The sequence below is a fragment of the Aptenodytes patagonicus genome, chromosome 1 (assembly GCF_965638725.1).
Source record: "Aptenodytes patagonicus chromosome 1, bAptPat1.pri.cur, whole genome shotgun sequence".
NCBI lineage: Eukaryota > Metazoa > Chordata > Aves > Sphenisciformes > Spheniscidae > Aptenodytes > Aptenodytes patagonicus.
The window spans coordinates 95,469,215-95,486,977 of NC_134949.1; the positions used below are offsets into that span (position 1 = coordinate 95,469,215).

General features: G+C 41.7%; 1 protein-coding gene across 2 annotated transcripts; it reads right to left on the minus strand.

Moving 5' to 3' along the window:
- Positions 1 to 1,503: 1,503 nt before the first annotated feature.
- LOC143165896 (cell cycle control protein 50C-like) lies at positions 1,504 to 17,438 on the minus strand. Of its 2 annotated transcripts, none has more exons than XM_076349732.1 (7): positions 16,917 to 17,438; positions 15,976 to 16,086; positions 14,607 to 14,708; positions 13,211 to 13,301; positions 9,434 to 9,571; positions 8,222 to 8,431; positions 1,504 to 7,124 (listed from the first exon to the last, which is right to left on the minus strand). In XM_076349732.1, exons 1-7 carry the CDS (start codon positions 17,127 to 17,129, stop codon positions 6,937 to 6,939), a joined length of 1,053 nt encoding a protein of 350 aa, XP_076205847.1. In that variant the 5' UTR covers positions 17,130 to 17,438; the 3' UTR covers positions 1,504 to 6,936. The 2 variants fall into 2 exon arrangements, with proteins under 2 accessions (XP_076205847.1, XP_076205855.1); XM_076349740.1 differs by having other exon boundaries at positions 16,982 to 17,041.
- Positions 17,439 to 17,763: the final 325 nt, after the last annotated feature.

Sequence of the window (17,763 nt, forward strand, 5' to 3'; positions counted from 1 at the left end):
AAAACAGGAATGGCTGACACCAAAATTATATGTGAACACCACTGATGTTTGTCAGTCTCGGAGTCTGATGGCCGAACTCCAGCTATGGCTTATTAGTCATCAGAAGATAATACTATGAAAGACCTTAGATGCAGAAACCTATCTGCTTTATAGGCCTTCTAATTCTTGTAAGGTGTAGCTGATGACTTACTGATTATTCTTTTATTATTTTTACTTTTAGTGACTTCAATTTAAAGTAACACTGCTGCAGTCAAAGCAACACACTGAGCACAGAACCAAGGTAAAAACTGAAGCAAGGCCCCTCTTTCACAAAACTGACAGTACTTCAAAAGTCGCTGCCTAAATTGTTTGTAAATAAAATTCCCAGGATCTGAACTAAGACAGATCAGCAAAAGCACTCGTGCCACCACTTGAATTTGTCCATGGGCTGCTTTTCTTATGACCGTGTGTTATTTCGTCAGACTCCAAAATAGACAAACTGCACACAGCACTACCTTGGTGCTCTTCCCGCTCCCTTACCTTTTCTACATTTCCGTACTTTAACTCTGCAGGCAAGTCAGACCGCTACAGAGGTCAGAAGCATAGCAAGCCATAAAGACGTCCTGGCAGCGCACACTGCTTTCAGCAAACACCTGGGCGGGGTCTCAAACTCCTTCTGGATGTCCCACATTTGGATGGCACAATGCAGGCCAGCAAAAGCCAGCCCATGCGGGGACTGTAACCTAATTACATGACTTCGAAACACACCCTGCCACCCACCAGGATGAAGCAGCACCGGCGCGTTTCCTTGGCGTCCAGCGTTAAATCACTGCTTCCGCCCAGCGTTGGGGGACACGGTCCCGTTGTCCTCTGCCACCGTGACACATTTCTCGGCACACCCACTGTGGGGAGGAGCGTTATTAACTGCAGATGTTACTATTGTCCTGAGCTGTTGTGAAGCCTCTCTCTGCACTGTCAAATAACTGCCACATTTTACCTCAGAGGCAGTGACAGTGGCTCAGTACATGTCCCCCAAATGTTAACTCATTATGACAACTGGGGCTATGGGCAGATACTACTTCCTTCCTTTTTTCTTTTAACCATTCTGGTTTTGTTGACACATTTCTTTTTCAGGTTCATTGTCACTAATAATACAGTCCATAGAAAGCCCAGGGATTCATCCAAGTTATTTGAGAAATCTCAAGAACTTTTAATCTAATCTTAAACCCTGAATCCCCCAGTATTATAACTGGGTTAACAGAGCTGTTAATGGAACAGTTTCTCATTACACACAGGAATCATCATGGGGAAAAAGGCAAGTAACTTTGGGTAGCTGGGTCTGACACAGTAGAAAACCTCATTTTTTCACAAGTTTTTTAATTGTTTCAGTTTGAAAGGGATCATTTTAGGCGCTTTAATGCAAAGAGACAATGGCTGCAATTGAGTGGGAGTATAACTAAATGGCCTTTTTTAATCTTGTTTCATGCTGTATGTTTGTCAACAGAGTACACAGTACAGACTCAGTAGATACACAGATATTTTTATTAGAGCTGTCCGAAATATAAGCTTTCCAGGGTATGAGCTACTTTGATTTCTTTACTTATGGCAATTACCATTTGATATCATTTACATATTGCCTCTACTTGCACTGGACCAGAATCAGCCCTATTGTCCTTTTCCTCTCCTAGTTGGCTATATGGGGAAAGGGAGACAACTTTTGTCATGTGCTCATGAATGTAAGCAAAAGCCAAATAAGCCCCACTCCTCCTTTGCCTGGCTTCCCATAGCCTGGGGAGAAAGCAGGACACAGAGCAAACAAAAACTGCTCAACAATCCCTCTCTTGCAAACAAGAGGCCACCAAAGCAAAGGCAGCTGCCCAAGGCACACCCAGCTCATAACAAAAATATTCTTGGAATTGTAAGGAATAATGCGATTAGAGACAACCGAGTCAAAACACCTTAGCTCAAAAACTACGCACCATAGTTCAGAGAGTGTGTACTTTCCATTGAAAACCGAGAAATTTTTTTACTTAACTTGGCTGCTCCCCAAAAATCATACGGGCTTTCCAGATCACCTGTCAGGATACACTATCATCTTAAGCAGCTCAGCCAAATTTCCTTGCCTCCATATCCAAGAGCAGAAAAAGTACTTTGCCCCTTCCACCATTCTCCCTCCTTGTGAGATTAGTTTTTTCTCAAATCAGCTCTGTCTCTCACACCATACTGCTCCCAACTGAGAAAGACAGCATCTTCTTATCATGTGACAAGCAACCGCTTTCTCCTATTTTAGATCTAAACTTAAATCCACATTGGTATGCAGTCTCTCTTTACATTATCAAAACTTTCCAAGCCCTCCCTTCCCTGAACTGCTGTCTTTGACTTTACTCTGGTATTAGTTTGGTTTCTCAGAGGAAGGAGAGAAAGCTTTTACTCTGTAATGCATCATTAAAATACATGGCACCCCATCCAAACACTATTATTAATAATCTCCATGCAACACAGCTGTTTATATAAAATAGATGCAGCATGTAACTAATTTTTCCAGATTCTATAGGTCTGTGATCATGCTAATCAGTTTCACATGAAGGACTCATCCCTTCATTTTTAGATGAGATGAGTTAAGCAAGTCTATGTTTAGAACACAGAAAAACCAACCAAGGCAGACGGATACTGGACGTATCTGCATGAAACTATAAAGCCTGAAAAAGACTTGGAAAAATTCTGTAACTGAAGTGCTACTGAAATATCCTGTAGCTCCTGCTTCACTTTTATGTCTCTATATATAGATATAGAACCCATTAATGAAATTCAACCCTAAAGGGAGCTGGCAACCAAAAGTAGTACAACAGTTTTTGACATTAAAATACAGCTCTCTCTCATACCTCCCTGTAATTTAGAAATAAGATTTAAATTGCATATAAGTTTTTCATAATAATGGGATATTTTCACCTCCAGCTATTTTTGCCACTGTTAAAACTGAACTACAGAACGCCAGAAGATAAAATGCTTCCATGTGTAACTGTCATCTTCAAAACTACAAATGAAAACATGTATTAAAAAAAACAAACCCCAGAAACTTATATCCCATTTACTGCACATGTTTTAGTCCATATTTACCATATAAATTTAGATTACATCTACTAACAGGAATCCTTTGTCCAGTTTTCCATTTATTAAATATTCACTCCCCAAAAGAAAAAAATTGCAATAAATAATGTCCTCCTTTAGTTATCTGTTCTGGAAAACAGATGGGGAAAAGAAAAGAAAAAAACCCACACTTTCTAGTACTTTAAGCATCTATGATATCATTAATTTCGGTCCACCAAACTTAAACCCCATTTCTGACATGCATCTTTCTTTTTTTGAGAGTGAAGGAAATAGGCAAAGTTCCATCAGCTCAAAGGGACTGAATATATGGCAATGACGCAAGATAAGACTTTAAGTAGCAGTAACAAAGGAACCAGCGTTTTCCTTTGAAAGCAAAACATTTTTTTTAGTATTACGCTATTTTCTGAAGTGCTGGCATCTGTAGGAAAGGGGTTCAAACAATTTAATAATTTTGATATGCCAAAATATTACAAATAATGGCAATAAGTCTTTTATGGCTTAGTGATGTAGCACTCACAGTGGTGCTGTTGACTTACACTTTCCAGGTACAGCTCTTAATTTCATTCAGCAATCTTAAACCTGGACATCTTTGTACTGAATTGAGAAGTCTACATAAGCTAATCTCTCATAGAAAAAGGCCCACTTACTATTGGTGGAAGTATGCTTGACAGATAAGCTAATTAAAATTCAATTTTGAAAAGTTTTACCAAGGCTTTTTTTTTTTCTTTACTCAAGACACATAATCTTAATTATCATAAAATTGAATGTGCAAGGCAAAAGCAGTGCTGTGCCAAAGACACAGTATTGGTCATGACACTCCAGGTATTTTAAAAGCAATTTGTACCTCAGTAAAAATGCAACATCTCTGGTTCCTTCATACCTCTGCTCCCCAAATCTCAGTATGCTTTCCCTGACCAATTTGACTTAATGATCTCCTAATAGCCAGAATAAATTAATTCAAAATCACACTGGATTTTTGTCTGGAATCATGCTTCCTGCTGATATCAGCAGCTGACAAAAGGGGACAATCCCCTGAGACATGCCACAAGGAGGAGCAGTTAATGAAGGCTTTTACTGTCTTTTATGTTAGGCCAGTCCTTCAGCCAGGGCTCTCACTTCTGTTTCAGCCCCTGCACAAGAGGGAATAAGGCAGCAGCAGCATAAAACAATTCTAATAAACATTTCGTACAGGTAGAGGAGTATTCCCCAATGTGGGCACTGAGGAACCCATCTACAAAATTTTCTTGAAAAGGCACATTCACGCAAGCTCTGGCACAAGGGGCAGACCAACAGCGTAGCTGTAGCGCTGGCACAAAAGGCAGTGTAAGGATGTTGCTAAAACTTATTTTCCACCCTTCTGAGCAAGGCAGATTCCATCTGCTGGGAGTAGTTAATCAAAACTGCCATTCCCGTTGCTCTCATCCGGGCAGCACAATCCCAAATGACAAGACAGACACTGCAGAGCTGCTCAGAGTTAACAACAGTAACTGCCGGAGCTCAAGCAGCAGCTCCCAAGGACACTGTTCAGAGGGTACAAGCACGATGTAAGATGTGTTTAAAGCTGTGGTAAGATGAAAAAGAGGTTTTGGGTTTATAAACAAAGACTTAGACAACTTCTGGGATAATAGAGAGAGGAAGATTTGTTTGAAGACAGGTTTTCCCTGTGGAGGGGTTTGAAGACCACGTACATTTCAAGAGAAGAGGTTCTTGCACAAACCTCTGGGAGATAATGGACAAACTGTAAGCACTACTTGCTAGACTGTGTTTTCTAAGTAAGTTTTTTTTTTCTGGTAGACACTGACTCACTGAAATACATACCTCATTATTCAGTCTCCTTTTACTAACATTTTTACCAGATACTTCATGAAGAAATAAAATCAGTGACAATCGCACCGTGACTTAACCACCCGGATGACATATCATTTCCTGAAAGTCTGTTTCTCAGAGGATTTAAAAAAAAAAAAAAAAGGAAAAGGGAAAAGGAAAGAGGCTCCTGAGGTCTGTTTGGAGCCAGAAATCCTAAGTTCAGCTTTGGCAGCAACTCCCATTAGGGCTTTCCAGAGGCCTGCATGGGATTACATTTTCAAAAGGACTTAAAAGGTTTAGGAGCACATCTCATTGTTAAAAGTGATTTAGACTAATGAGCTTAAGCATTGCTAAATGTACTGCTTCATGCTCTGTCTTGTCCAGTCCAGGGAGGGGTAGGGTTCTCCACAGCTCCTGACAGATTTAGATGCAAGGGTCTGAAATAGTGGAACCCCGTTTCTACAGCTTTCTGATGGAGGCGACTGGCCCCAACCAGGAAAAGCAGACGGGGGCATCCACCTTAGCCCAGCAGGTCAGCATAAACCATCGACGGAGCCAGATTGTACTAACAGGCAGGGCTGTGAACTTCAGCAGCACCCCTCCTGCTGCTCATGGCACAATTGTGAAGCAGAGATTAAAGGAAACAGTACCTTCTCTGGCTGCAAACAGATTCACCAGAGGCCATCTGTCAAAGGTCACAAGCTCCTAAGTGCCTGAGACACTTTTAAAAACAGATGTGGGTGCCCTTGACAGTGGCACACAGCCTCCCTGTGCCACATTCCCTTCTCTTGCTCTAGTCTGTGATTTCTTTCTGGTTTTAGTGTGGAGGTTTTTTTAGGGGAGGGGAAGGTAAGGCACACAGAATACTTAGCAAAGGAATTACTTTAAAGTGTTTTATTCCATTTGCACTTTTGCAATAGAAAGTTTTTTAAAAAAAATTCGGATGTACCATGGTATACTTGACCTAAATTCTTCAGTGCTGTTCCTACCTTTTGTGAGGGACTGGAAATAACTTCTAAATGTGTAAAATTTTGAACATGAAACATGAAAATTGATAAGCCTATTCATGAGCTGCAGTGTTTACTTTCTGAAAATTAAGTTGATGGTTTTTCTGGTGCTTTGTTTTCTATTGACAATAAATCACCACACCACAGAAATGAGGGCTTGAAAGGGGAAGAGACACTTCACGTCACGTAAGAGTCTGAACTTTTGTGTGGAAGGGTGGGGTAAGTAGGAGTGCAATTGTGGCCTAATAGTTATATTAGGTAGATGTTTCTGCTAAAATGTTTAGCGTTAAAGGAGTTTTTAATTTAAGCTTTCTATTAAATCATAATTTAAAAAATGTAAATTAGTGTTTTGATGCCCTCTAGCTTCGCAGGTTAGCAGGTTAGCCTCAGTACCTAGACCCAGTAAACTGGGTTTAAACAAACTCCAAACTCCTAAAAAAATGCCCTGCGTTCAGTCATAAATCGAGTATCAATCTGTGATGAATATGCTCTGCTAAACTGCTTGCTTTTTCAGGATAGCTGAAAAAGGTATATAAAACCTAAGCCAAGCCATTCAGCCCATGCACGTGGCCCACAAACAGATTTTAGCACCAAGTTCTACCTGCTCAAGCTTTTTGTTGGATCAAGACCTCACTTTTTACTCATCCAAAGCTCTATTTAAGTCAAGAGAAATATTGGCTGAATTAAGGTCTGAGTAAGAAATGAATATGGACCCTTACTTCTGGCCAGACATCAGTACCCTATAATTTCTTTGCCATTGCAATTCTAACCCACTACGCTATCTGTTCTTTGAAGCTTATCTCACTACAAGATTCCTAGGAAACAATTTTAGGAACACACATACATTAATAAGAATGCAGCCTCAGGTAAGTTTGGTTTTGGATGATGGAATAGCACTGCCCCTCAATTTGCTTACGTTCATCAAACCTGTTACTGAAACAGATCCAGAGCTCAGGGGAAAGAATGAAAGGTCTGTGCTGCACGTTCTTCATTCACAGCACACCTTTGCCTTTGTTCAGAAAGCCAGGGAACCTTATTACTTCTGAAAGTATGCTTTCTTTTTTCTGAGCTTTAAGTGGATGGCGGTTATGACAAAACCTGTCAGGGTTGCTGCTGTGCCAGAAACCACGTAGGCAATTCCCAGGAATGGGTTACTTCCTCCGCTCCACACCACGGTTGAAAGAATCACGTACTTCCTCCCCTTGAATTTGGTAACAGGGAAATCTGATAGAAGGATGTTAAGGTTTCACTAACAAAGTTTACATTATTTCCAGGAAGAGAAAAAGTAGTGGTAAATGCTCAAAATCCTTTCAAAGGCATAAAGGGTCTGGAGATCTGCATTTGCTGCAAAAATTCTTGATCTGTGATGTCTCTGCTATTCTGGGTTCAAAAACCCCATAGCAGCCGGTGGTAAGAAATCCAGTTATTTTAGATACAGTCTCTGTGTGAACATGGAACTGCTTTTTTTTTCTTACATTACAACTTTCAGATTCATAATTTATGTAACTGCTACTGCGTTAATTTGCTATGAAAACTCAGTTAAAAATGAGCCTTTTGGGCAGCTTATCATGATGATACTCCACATATTCTCACTGAGGGGAAGTGCTCACCTCTACCTAGTATGTTGTCTGCCCAGAAAGTTGTATGATTTTACCTTTCACCTCTTCACGTGGACGCTTTCAGAATGGAACTGTGCTACAACATTTAAAATCATAGCTCTATCTGCTGAGAGAGAAGAGAAATTTATAGTCATCTTGACATAACTCCTGCTGACAAGGAGGAGCTAGTCAGCAAAGTTCACGCTGTTCAGCGTGAGAGTGCATTTTCACCAGCACAAAAGTTCCTGCCAGCACATGGCCCAAATCCGCCAGAGGGCTCTGCTGACACAGGCACCCTGCACAACTCTCAACGGCAGGGATACCTCTGGCACTTTTTGCACCCCACTAAGGGTGTCTACACACCTGATTAGGCCACTATTAAATACTTTGGCTGAAAAAACATCTTCAACCACCTTTTCAGGTTCCCACTCTTCAGTTTTACTCTTCGTGTGTGCTGACTCCAGCAAAAAGTAGCCCCCTCAGAAATCAAATCCAAAGTCATGTGCTGCCATTTGAGTAACACGTCTTAACTCCATCTGCACAGGCTAAAGAAAATCCACTTGTAGTGTCTCATCACCCTCAAAACTAGGTCTTTTCATGGTGATTTAGTTTGGGGTGTTTTGCTTGGTTTCTTTGCCATTTCACTATACAAATCCCATCCACTTCCATCTTGTCGTAACTATCTAATAGTTAAGGAGTGTCTTGGGTAATATGAAAGGATACTATAGGAAATATGAAAAGTGTAATTCCCTGCTGGGAGACCATCCGCAAACTGCCTTATCCGGCTGACACGACGGTAAAGATTTCTGAATGTAGCAAAGGCTGACACTCGCATCCAGATAATGAAGTCGTCGTTTATATAACCGTTGTTCCTTTCATCTTCCTCATCTAATAAATATACTGGTTTCTGCCAGTAAGGAGGTCTTGCTGTCCCTGGTGAAAAAGAAAGAAACCAGGAAAGACATACTGTCAGTAAAAACAGTGGCTGGTTACTAACTTTTGGGCCTACTCACAACCAACACAGAATAGGAGATATGAAAGAGACACCAAGACTCTGTCCAGTATTGAAAAATTATATATGCTATAGGTAACACTTTTCACCCAAGCGTCTCCATTCACCTCAAACATGAATGAATAGAGTTTAACAGTACCCAGGGGTTGCTACACATTAGAAACATCAAGCACAGGAAAAACCAAAGTGACTTGCACGAATGAAAATACTGTTTATTCTGGATTCTTGCCTCTTCAGCAAGCAACGTACTCTCTATAATGAGGAGCTTGCCTTCATTTTTATACATTAATTTATTCCTGTAGGTACCTTTTTGCAGTCTAACAGCATGGCCTACGATATTTAGAATCTGCCATATGAAAACTACTTAGATAATTAACTCCTGCATATTGCATCCAGCACAGCACTGCCTTGATCCAGAATAGGGAACTTTTAGTCCCACTTCAACATAGATTAACCATAACAAGGAAACAGTCTTAGCAAACAGCTGTTTGAAAGAACTAGTGAAGATGGCAGTTTCACTTGGCTCACAACTGCCTAAGGATCTGCACAGGCATGAAGAGGGAAAGATGTGACAATGCAGTTCTCCTTCATAGGTGTTTTCAGTAGAAAAAAAGAAAATGACTGTATCCTTGCCTTCTCTGTACAGACTAAGTGTTACAATAAACTATACAGAAGGGCGTGGATGCAGGCTAACTTCAGTCTTCCAAAACTTTCTCCCAATTTCTATGGCTAGTGGAAAAAAGAAAGTAGTATTTTGGCTAAATCTGGCCTCTGCTCTCAGTCACCCTTAAAGCTGCTTCTCGTACCTCCTTTGGGAGGTATTTCTCCCAAAGGCAATTCCCATCTCAGAATGGGAGACCTCCACACATAGGGAGGGAGGGAAGCCATTGAAAAATCAGGAATACCGGTGGAACCATTCTTACCTGCAAATGCAGAAGAGAGATTGTATGATTTTGGATTGCGAAATTTCACGTTCTTATCTGTCCACCAGCTGTTTCCAGTCTTCAGCAGTGGTACTTGAATAACAGATGATTTAAGATTGTAAAACAGATCAATAGTATCTGCACGGAACACAAGAAGCAATACATATGAGTAAAAGACAGTCATTCTAGCGGCCAGCATGACTAACAAAACTTGACACATTGAAGCACCTTTCAAATGAACAGAAAACAAAAAAAAATCCTGGGAAAGGTTTCATCATGACTGTGTACAGAGCACTGTATACTCCACAAGAATAATTAAGCTTCCAGAGCCTTAGACCTTGGGAAGTTTTAAAGACTGAACATGCTCCTAACAATAATCCTATTGAATCCCTGTGCAGAAATATCTGCAAGTATCTTGTGTCCATCAACTCCTCCGTAACTAACTTCTTTGCAAATCACTTTTGGAGCTCTCTAGATAGTTACAGAAGTTACTCTCCTAGTTAGCTTTCCCTAGATTTTCTTTGACGGTTGTTCTGAACAAATTGCTTTGTTACATATAACGTGTTTTCAGGGAACGGGAGATGAAAGGACTATCAAGGGAATCCATGATTCTTTGGAGAAAATTTTGCTTTAGTTTTATGCTAATTAGGCCTTGTCTACCAACTTGGACGTAAACACTTCCTTAAATCAAAAACTGTTTAGTTAAAATTGTGCTTAACCGTGCCATGCTGTTTCGCTGGGCAAAAAGCATTTGTTTTTATCCATTGTATTTTCCTCCTCAGATTAGTTTAACATAAGGCAAAAACATTTTAGGTCTCATTAACATTTATGTAAACACCTAGGCAGCCAATGAGATGACGGGCAGGGATAGTTAGGTGATACAGATGGGGAGGAGCTGCTTTTTAGGAAACACGAGAAACACAACTCAACTGCATGAGCAGCAATGAAAACATACTTTTTTTTATCCTGCTACAAAACCTGTGTTCACACAGCTCCTTAAGGCTCAGATGCACTCTTCTGAGTAAGCGATCATTCTGTGCCCCACTACGTCCCCAGCTGTTTGTCACTGGTTTATTAACAAGACTTGCAATTCTCTGAGCTCTGCCTGCTTAACTGCTTGTCTGACTGCTCCCTTACCTGCTAGCTTGGGTTAAAAACCTTTCCTATGGCAGGAACTTGGCCACCTTCCTCATTTTACAAAACAAGATTAGAGAGCAATTAGACAACCAGATAAACCGTCAAAAGTGAATGGGAAGCACCCTCTTTCACAGCAGCGGGGCATAAATAAGCTACCAGAGGGGGGATTCAGACATCACCCCCTTCCCCCACATCACCAGCAGCTGGGATATTTCATCATACTGTGCACTAAGGACAAAGGCAGACACTGGGAGGTTTACCCTCAGCATTTTAAAATCTTACTGTCTCTAGTTCTCTGCAGGAGCACTCTGTCCTGCAGCCAGGGCTCCAGAACAGTGTGGGCTGCATGCAGGTAGCTCTGCTGGCCTAGGTCTGAGCCCAGTCCAGTAAATCAGGCTTCCAGGGGAGCAGGTGGGCACACAGGCAGATGAAAATCAAATGGATCTAGAAGTTACTGAATGCAGCGGCCCTTCACAAGTCCTCTAGTGTGGACGGCTCAGCTGCTTAGAAAACAGCTGCTGCATTGCCAAAACTGCTGCATGGAACAGGTAAAAAAAAAAAGGGGGAGGGCAGACAAAAAGGATGGGGTAGGGGAGAAAAGTCTGTAGAAAGTTTTTTGTCTCCTTTCCTCCCAAAGAAATCCATTCTGAAATCTGCCAGTATTCATGGCCAGGAGCCCTCTAGGTTGCAGCCTAAATGTAGGCAGATGAGTACATGAGTACATGTGACGCCCATCTACAAGGGCTGGAAGGAGGATCTGGGGAACTACAGGCCTGTCAGTCTGACCTCGACGCCGGGGAAGGTTATGGAGCAGATCATCCTGAGTGCCATCACGTGGCATGTACAGGACAACCAGGTGATCAGGCCCAGTCAGCATGGGTTTATGAAAGGCAGGTCCTGCTCGACTAACCTGATCTCCTTCTAAGACAAGGTGACCCGCTTAGTGGATGAGGGAAAGGCTGTGGATGTGGTCTACCTGGACTTCAGTAAAGCCTTTGACACTGCTTCCCACAGCATTCTCCTGGAGAAACAGGCTGCTCATGGCTTGGACGGGCGTACTCCTCGCTGGATAAAAAACTGGCTGGACGGCTGGGCCCAAAAGAGTTGTGGTGAATGGAGTTCAATCCAGTTGGTGGCTGGTCACAAGTGGTGTTCCCCAGGACTCAGTTTTGGGGCCAGTTCTGTTTACTATCTTCATCAATGATCTGGACAAGGGGATCGAGTGCACCCTCAGTAAGTTTGCAGACAACACCAAGTTGTGCAGGAGTGTTGATCTGCTCGAGGGTAGGAAGGCTCTGCAGAGGGACCTGGACAGGCTGGATCGATGGGCTGAGGCCAACTGTATGAGGTTCAACAAGGCCAAGTGCCAGGTCCTGCACTTCGGCCACAACAACCCCATGCAGCGCTACAGGCTTGGGGAAGAGTGGCTGGAAAGCTGCCTGGAGGAAAAGGACCTGGGGGTGCTGGTCGACAGCCGGCTGAACATGAGCTGGCAGTGTGCCCAGGCGGCCAAGGCAGCCAATAGCATCCTGGCCTGTATCAGAAATCGTGTGGCCAGCAGGAGTAGGGAAGTGATCGTGCCCCTGTACTCGGCACTGGTGAGGCCGCACCTCGAATACTGTGTTCAGTTTTGGGCCCCTCACTACAAGAAGGACATTGAGGTGCTGGAGCGTGTCCAGAGAAGGGCAACAAGGCCGGTGAGGGGTCTGGAGAACAAGTCTTATGAGGAGCGGCTGAGGGAACTGGGACTGTTTAGCCTGGAGAAGAGGAGGCTCAGGGGAGACCTCATCGCTCTCTACAACTACCTGAAAGGAGGTTGTAGCGAGGTGGGCGTCTGTCTCTTCTCCCAAGTAACAAGTGATAGGACAAGAGGAAACAACCTCAAGTTGCACCAGGGGAGGTTTATATTGGATATTAGGAAAAATTTCCTCACCGAAAGGGTTGTCAAGCGTTGGAACAGGCTGCCCAGGGAAGTGGTGGAATCACCATCCCTGGAGGTATTTAGAAGACGTGTAGATATGGTGCTTAGGGACATGGTTTGGTGGTGGACTTGGCAGTGCTAGGTTAATGGTTGGACTTGATGATCCAACCTAAACGATTCTATGATTGGATTCTATGATTATGCCTACTAGTTTACTATAAACAAGATCAAACCTGGGATCAAATTGAGTAAGACTATGTATGTTTCCAGCATTCAAAGAACAAAATGCAATCACATAGATCCAAAGGTCCAAACCAATGTGAAGAACAGGTCACCTCCTTCTAACCACACCACTGTGGAAAGGCAGAATCTGGGCTCTCCCATCACTGTACAAGAATGTGTTTTTTAGCAAGGAAGTACACTAAATTTGTTGTATCATCATTCCTTATTTCACCAGGGACTCAATTCCTCAGTCCTGTTGTATATTCACGTTGAAGAGGGCCTTAGTAAATGAAAGATCTTCCTCAGTTTTAAAATGAGGGGCAAGTTACTAAACAGTAGGAAGCAGGAGCCCCATATTCACCACAGTAGCACCACCACCAAAGAAAACCTTTGTGGAAGAATGACAGAGATCTTGCAATATCAGGACTCAGCTGGATTGGGTAATGGAATAGTTTCAAGTGGAAATTAGTAAGCAGGTGTGGAAGGTACCTACTTACCATTGAACATGCTGTTGGCAATAGCACCGCACGGAGCCATGGGCGTCCCATTTCGGTAGGTGGTGAAGGGCGCGCAGTAGCTCTTCTGAATCTGCATTCAAGGTCACAGAACAATCAGGCACAGAACCTGGGGATTTTGTTTTGGTTTGCTGGTATTAATGTTCTCCTCCCATTCCTTCACCTTCCATATCACGGTAAGTAAACTTAAGGTCTTCTCCAAATTCTGCTGTGGACTTGCAAACTCCAGACTACAAAAACTCATTTGGGGATCTGCTATTGTAACATAGCTACAATTTAAAATGTTCCAGTGAAGCCTTGGCTTACCTTAGAACATCTCATTTTTCCTTCTTTTTAATTTTGACCTGGACTGCTTCAGTGGTGGAGAACAGCAGATGCAGTTAGCCACATTACTGCAGTTCTGTGTGGGGTAATCTTGATGTATGAAGACACAGCATGAAAAACAAAAGCCCATCTCAAATTTATTACATCTCTCTATCCCAGTTCATGAGAAACTATAAATCTTCAGGTTTAAATGCAGAAACATTTTCAAATAACTCTAATAAGCTGTGTATCTGATTGGCACAAAAGCCAAAAGCGGTTGCACTTGGATGCAAACAAACAAGCTGACTGGACACCTGGAGAAGCAGATGTATGGGGAACATGTCTTGAGAGTTACAAGAAGCATTTTATAGAAACAACAGATTATTATGGCACAATCATCATATGTACTGAGGACAGTCTGTGGACTGTGTGTATATTAAGAAATGCTACTTCTAAGCCAAAGAAAACAGGTTTTAGATTTATAAGTAAAAAAACTGAATGCAATGATTGCATTCTCCAATTTCCTTATGCAGGCCTGCTGCAGGTGATGCTGTCTAGCCTCCTCTTTAGACCTCTAAGTTGCATACTTCAGAATGCTACATGATCTCCTATTTCACCATAAACCTTTTCCTGCTTCTTGTCCACTTCCAAAGCCAGATGGCAAAATGAAAGACTTAGAATAACTTAATTCCCTAACCCTATAATAAAAGCACAGCTTAAAACATTTCTGGCTAAGATGACTGAAAACACTAGAAGGAAAAGCTTTCTGTAAATTTATTTGAAAAAGACAATGTACTTTTAATCAGCATTCCTACAAGGTGCAGGTTTGAGAATTGCAACACTGGACTGACATCTTTTATTTATCACCTCAATCTTCCTCTTTTATTAACTTATTAGACAGAATGGCCCTAACAATCATAAAAGCAGAGACCAAACACTGAAAAGCTGTACCTTCTCATTATTCCCTAGAGCCATCTTAACACACTTACAGTTATGCCTAGTTAGCTCTCCATATGGTCAAAGATGCACCTGATGGAAATACTGACGATCTCATAATACAAAGAAGAAAACTTACGTTTACATTTCGACCCAACAATTGTGCATCACTTCTTGATATCACATATCGACGGTGGTTTTGATAGAAGTTTTGCAGGCCATAGTACATAAAAACATCACCCTAGAATTCAAGGATAAATCCCTTCAATAAGGTGAGCTCATGTAGACAAAGAGAAATCCTATTACTTGCTAAAAAAGAGAGGGGAAGCGAGTACTCAATTCATATTTAAGTGTTGGCAACTACACTCTAAGCAATTACTTCAGCGGACACTGGCTAGAATCTAGTCTTTACCCCAACTGAAAGTTTTAGTATTTTGGCACAAAATTAAACATACTTTAAAACACCAAATGAAACCTAAAATAAAAATGCCTCATTATTATTTTACTCAAGATGGCATGGCTGGCCATGAACCTGCAATGACTATGAATAATTTTGTGGAGACACTCATTTTCCATAGAAGAAGGTGCACGAAAAACTTCAAAAACTACCCATTAGCTCTTAACTCCTTCAGATTTTTTTAAAAATAAGGCTGCCTCTCATCAATTATTTGAACCCTTTGGAAAGTCTAGTCCTGTAATTAAAAGGAGAATGCTAGGCAGGCAAATACAAGCAAGAAAGAGGATTATTAAACTATAAAAAAACATTATTCAGTTAAATAAAATTCTCATCTCAAACATCACTGTAATCTGAAGAATTAGAGTATTTTAACAGCCTCTTCAATACTGAAGAACCCTAAAGTGACTTTATAATTTAAATTGCACTGTAATTTTAAGGGATCATTTATGCAGTACTAAGCGTAAGATCTCTTTGGTGGAACAGGAAGCGTTTTAACAGTCTCAGCAACATAACCCAGTAGTTTAGGAGAGGAAATGAAGGATACTTTTCCCAAATGAAACTGCAGAATGACATTGCTAGACTTGAATTATTTCAAGGACCTTGGCAATTAACAGCATAACCCTTGTAGAGAAGACTACAGGGGTTTACTTATGACAAGTGGTCAGAGCTTCAGATTTCCTTCTTATTGGAGAGCTTAGCAGTGCAGTAACAACTAATCCCAGGCCAAGGGCAAGGGTTTGCTACTGACTCAAAGAGACAGATGCAGAGAGAAGTCACTTCCACAATCAAACACCATTTCCTCCATCCCCATCTTCTCCTTGGACATCTCCCAATCAAGGGCAGAGGTAGCCTGATCTTGATTATTTTTAACATGTACCAAAATGAATAGCAAAGGCAAAAGTATAAAATCTTGAGTATTTCATGTTTTTAAAAAGTACAAAGAAAATTTAGTCAGGAGCTCTACAGAGCAGAATTAGTGTATTTTATCATACAGGGATATAAAAAACAGGAGGTGCTAAGCAACTTGAGCTGGTTTCTCACGTCCACTTACCAATATATCTTCCTTTAGCATGAAATTAACAGAACAGTGGCATTCCTTATTCCAGTTAGAGGAATTTTCACGGAGTTTTGAACAATCTGAGCATTTATCTGAATAATCAATCTGTCAGAGAAGTGACCAAGCAGAGATATTGTAATAAAGGACATGCACAGAGGAAAAGGTTAGTGTTTTAGCTCCAAGACTTCTGAGAGCAGTTCTCTTTTAAGTGACACTGGACTGTCAAAAATAGTTAAAATTCAACAGAGGCAGAGAATCAGGACTTGGCCTCAATGAACATTCACAATTTTTATCCCTAGTTTAAAGCTGTTTTAGAGCCTTTTGATGACTGTTGCAGAACCTCCACAAGTGTTCCTTGGCAAAGGAGGGCTGAGTGAAGAACACTTCTGCACCTTGGTCTGGCTGACCAAGTAATGCTTGACAAATCCCCACATGCATTATGGTCCACCCCTCTTGAACAGCCTGGATGTAGTGCTGAGTGTTGGCTCCAACCAGGAGTCTATTAACACCGCCACAGGTCTAACCAACCTTGCCTCCAGGAGGCATTTAAACATCAGGGCTCCCTGCATTTTAAGATTTTGCCCCAGCAAACATCGATGTTCTTCTAGTACCAAACACTATCAAAGGGATTAGTTTACTTCCCTTCAAAAATCCAGGAAATAATGACAACATTTCAGATATTACCAGCCGGTGGCAGTAACTACCACCCATATTTCAGATATTACCACCCAGTTAACCACCCAGTGCTCGGCTTTTATCGGTGACCAACTATCTCTGAGGATTTTCACAGGAATACTGGCTGCTGGACACATATCCAAGGCATGAAGCCATTGCTATCATCTTTATGCAGAACCAAAAATTCAAAGCCTTTTCCCTCCAAATGTAGCCCAGTTTGTTCTCCATAGAATATCTAAGAACACCACCCCCAAACAAACCTGGATTTCTCTGACGCTGTTTGTGGACAGTATGAGGCAGACTCCCACAGAAAGGCAGAATGCACCTGTGAGAAAGAAGCTGGAGAGCACAGTCGCAATGGTAAGCTGGGGCTTCCAAGCTGGTAGCTTCTGTTGTTTGAATGCACTGTTATCCGGACATCTGGAAGGACGCGCCTCTCCTTCTCGTGGAGGAGAACTTGTCTTGTTTTTCATTTTCTTCTTGGTGAGAGGAAGGAATAATATACTTGTGCTGGCGAGTGTGTAAGCTGAGATACTGTCCTTACCGTTGGGAGACTGTATTGTTTGTTCAAACTTGCATTATGGCCAGGAATTACTTATTAACTAGATCTCGCTCTTCCTCATTTTCTACATTTGTGCCTGGATTCCCATGATCAGCTTGTACCAATCAAACGACTGTGTACTTTGGTCAGGGTGTCCAGCTCATGCCTCCTGGAAAAGCTTAAATATGTCTTTTTCCTGCCCCACAATTCAGTAGGATTTGTTATTTCTTATTCATTTGCAGGGATACTGCCAGCTATACTGGAATTTCTGTGTAATCTCAGATGCATTATTTCTTCTCCCTTCAATTCCACAGCTGCCCAGCTAACAGGCATGGCATACAATGAAAGGAGCTCTACTCCAATTGCACTGGATGCCACTGGGGAGGACTGCAAGTGCTGAGACAGCACTGCACAGAAAACATTGCTTTGGAAGACCAAATCAATTTTCTTAACCTACTACATTCATTGCTATTGATTCAGATGCAATTTAAAGTTGTAAAAAATTTACAACTCATTCTCAGAACATCTGATTTGGACCAATGGCTTTCCAAGACGCTGATGATTTG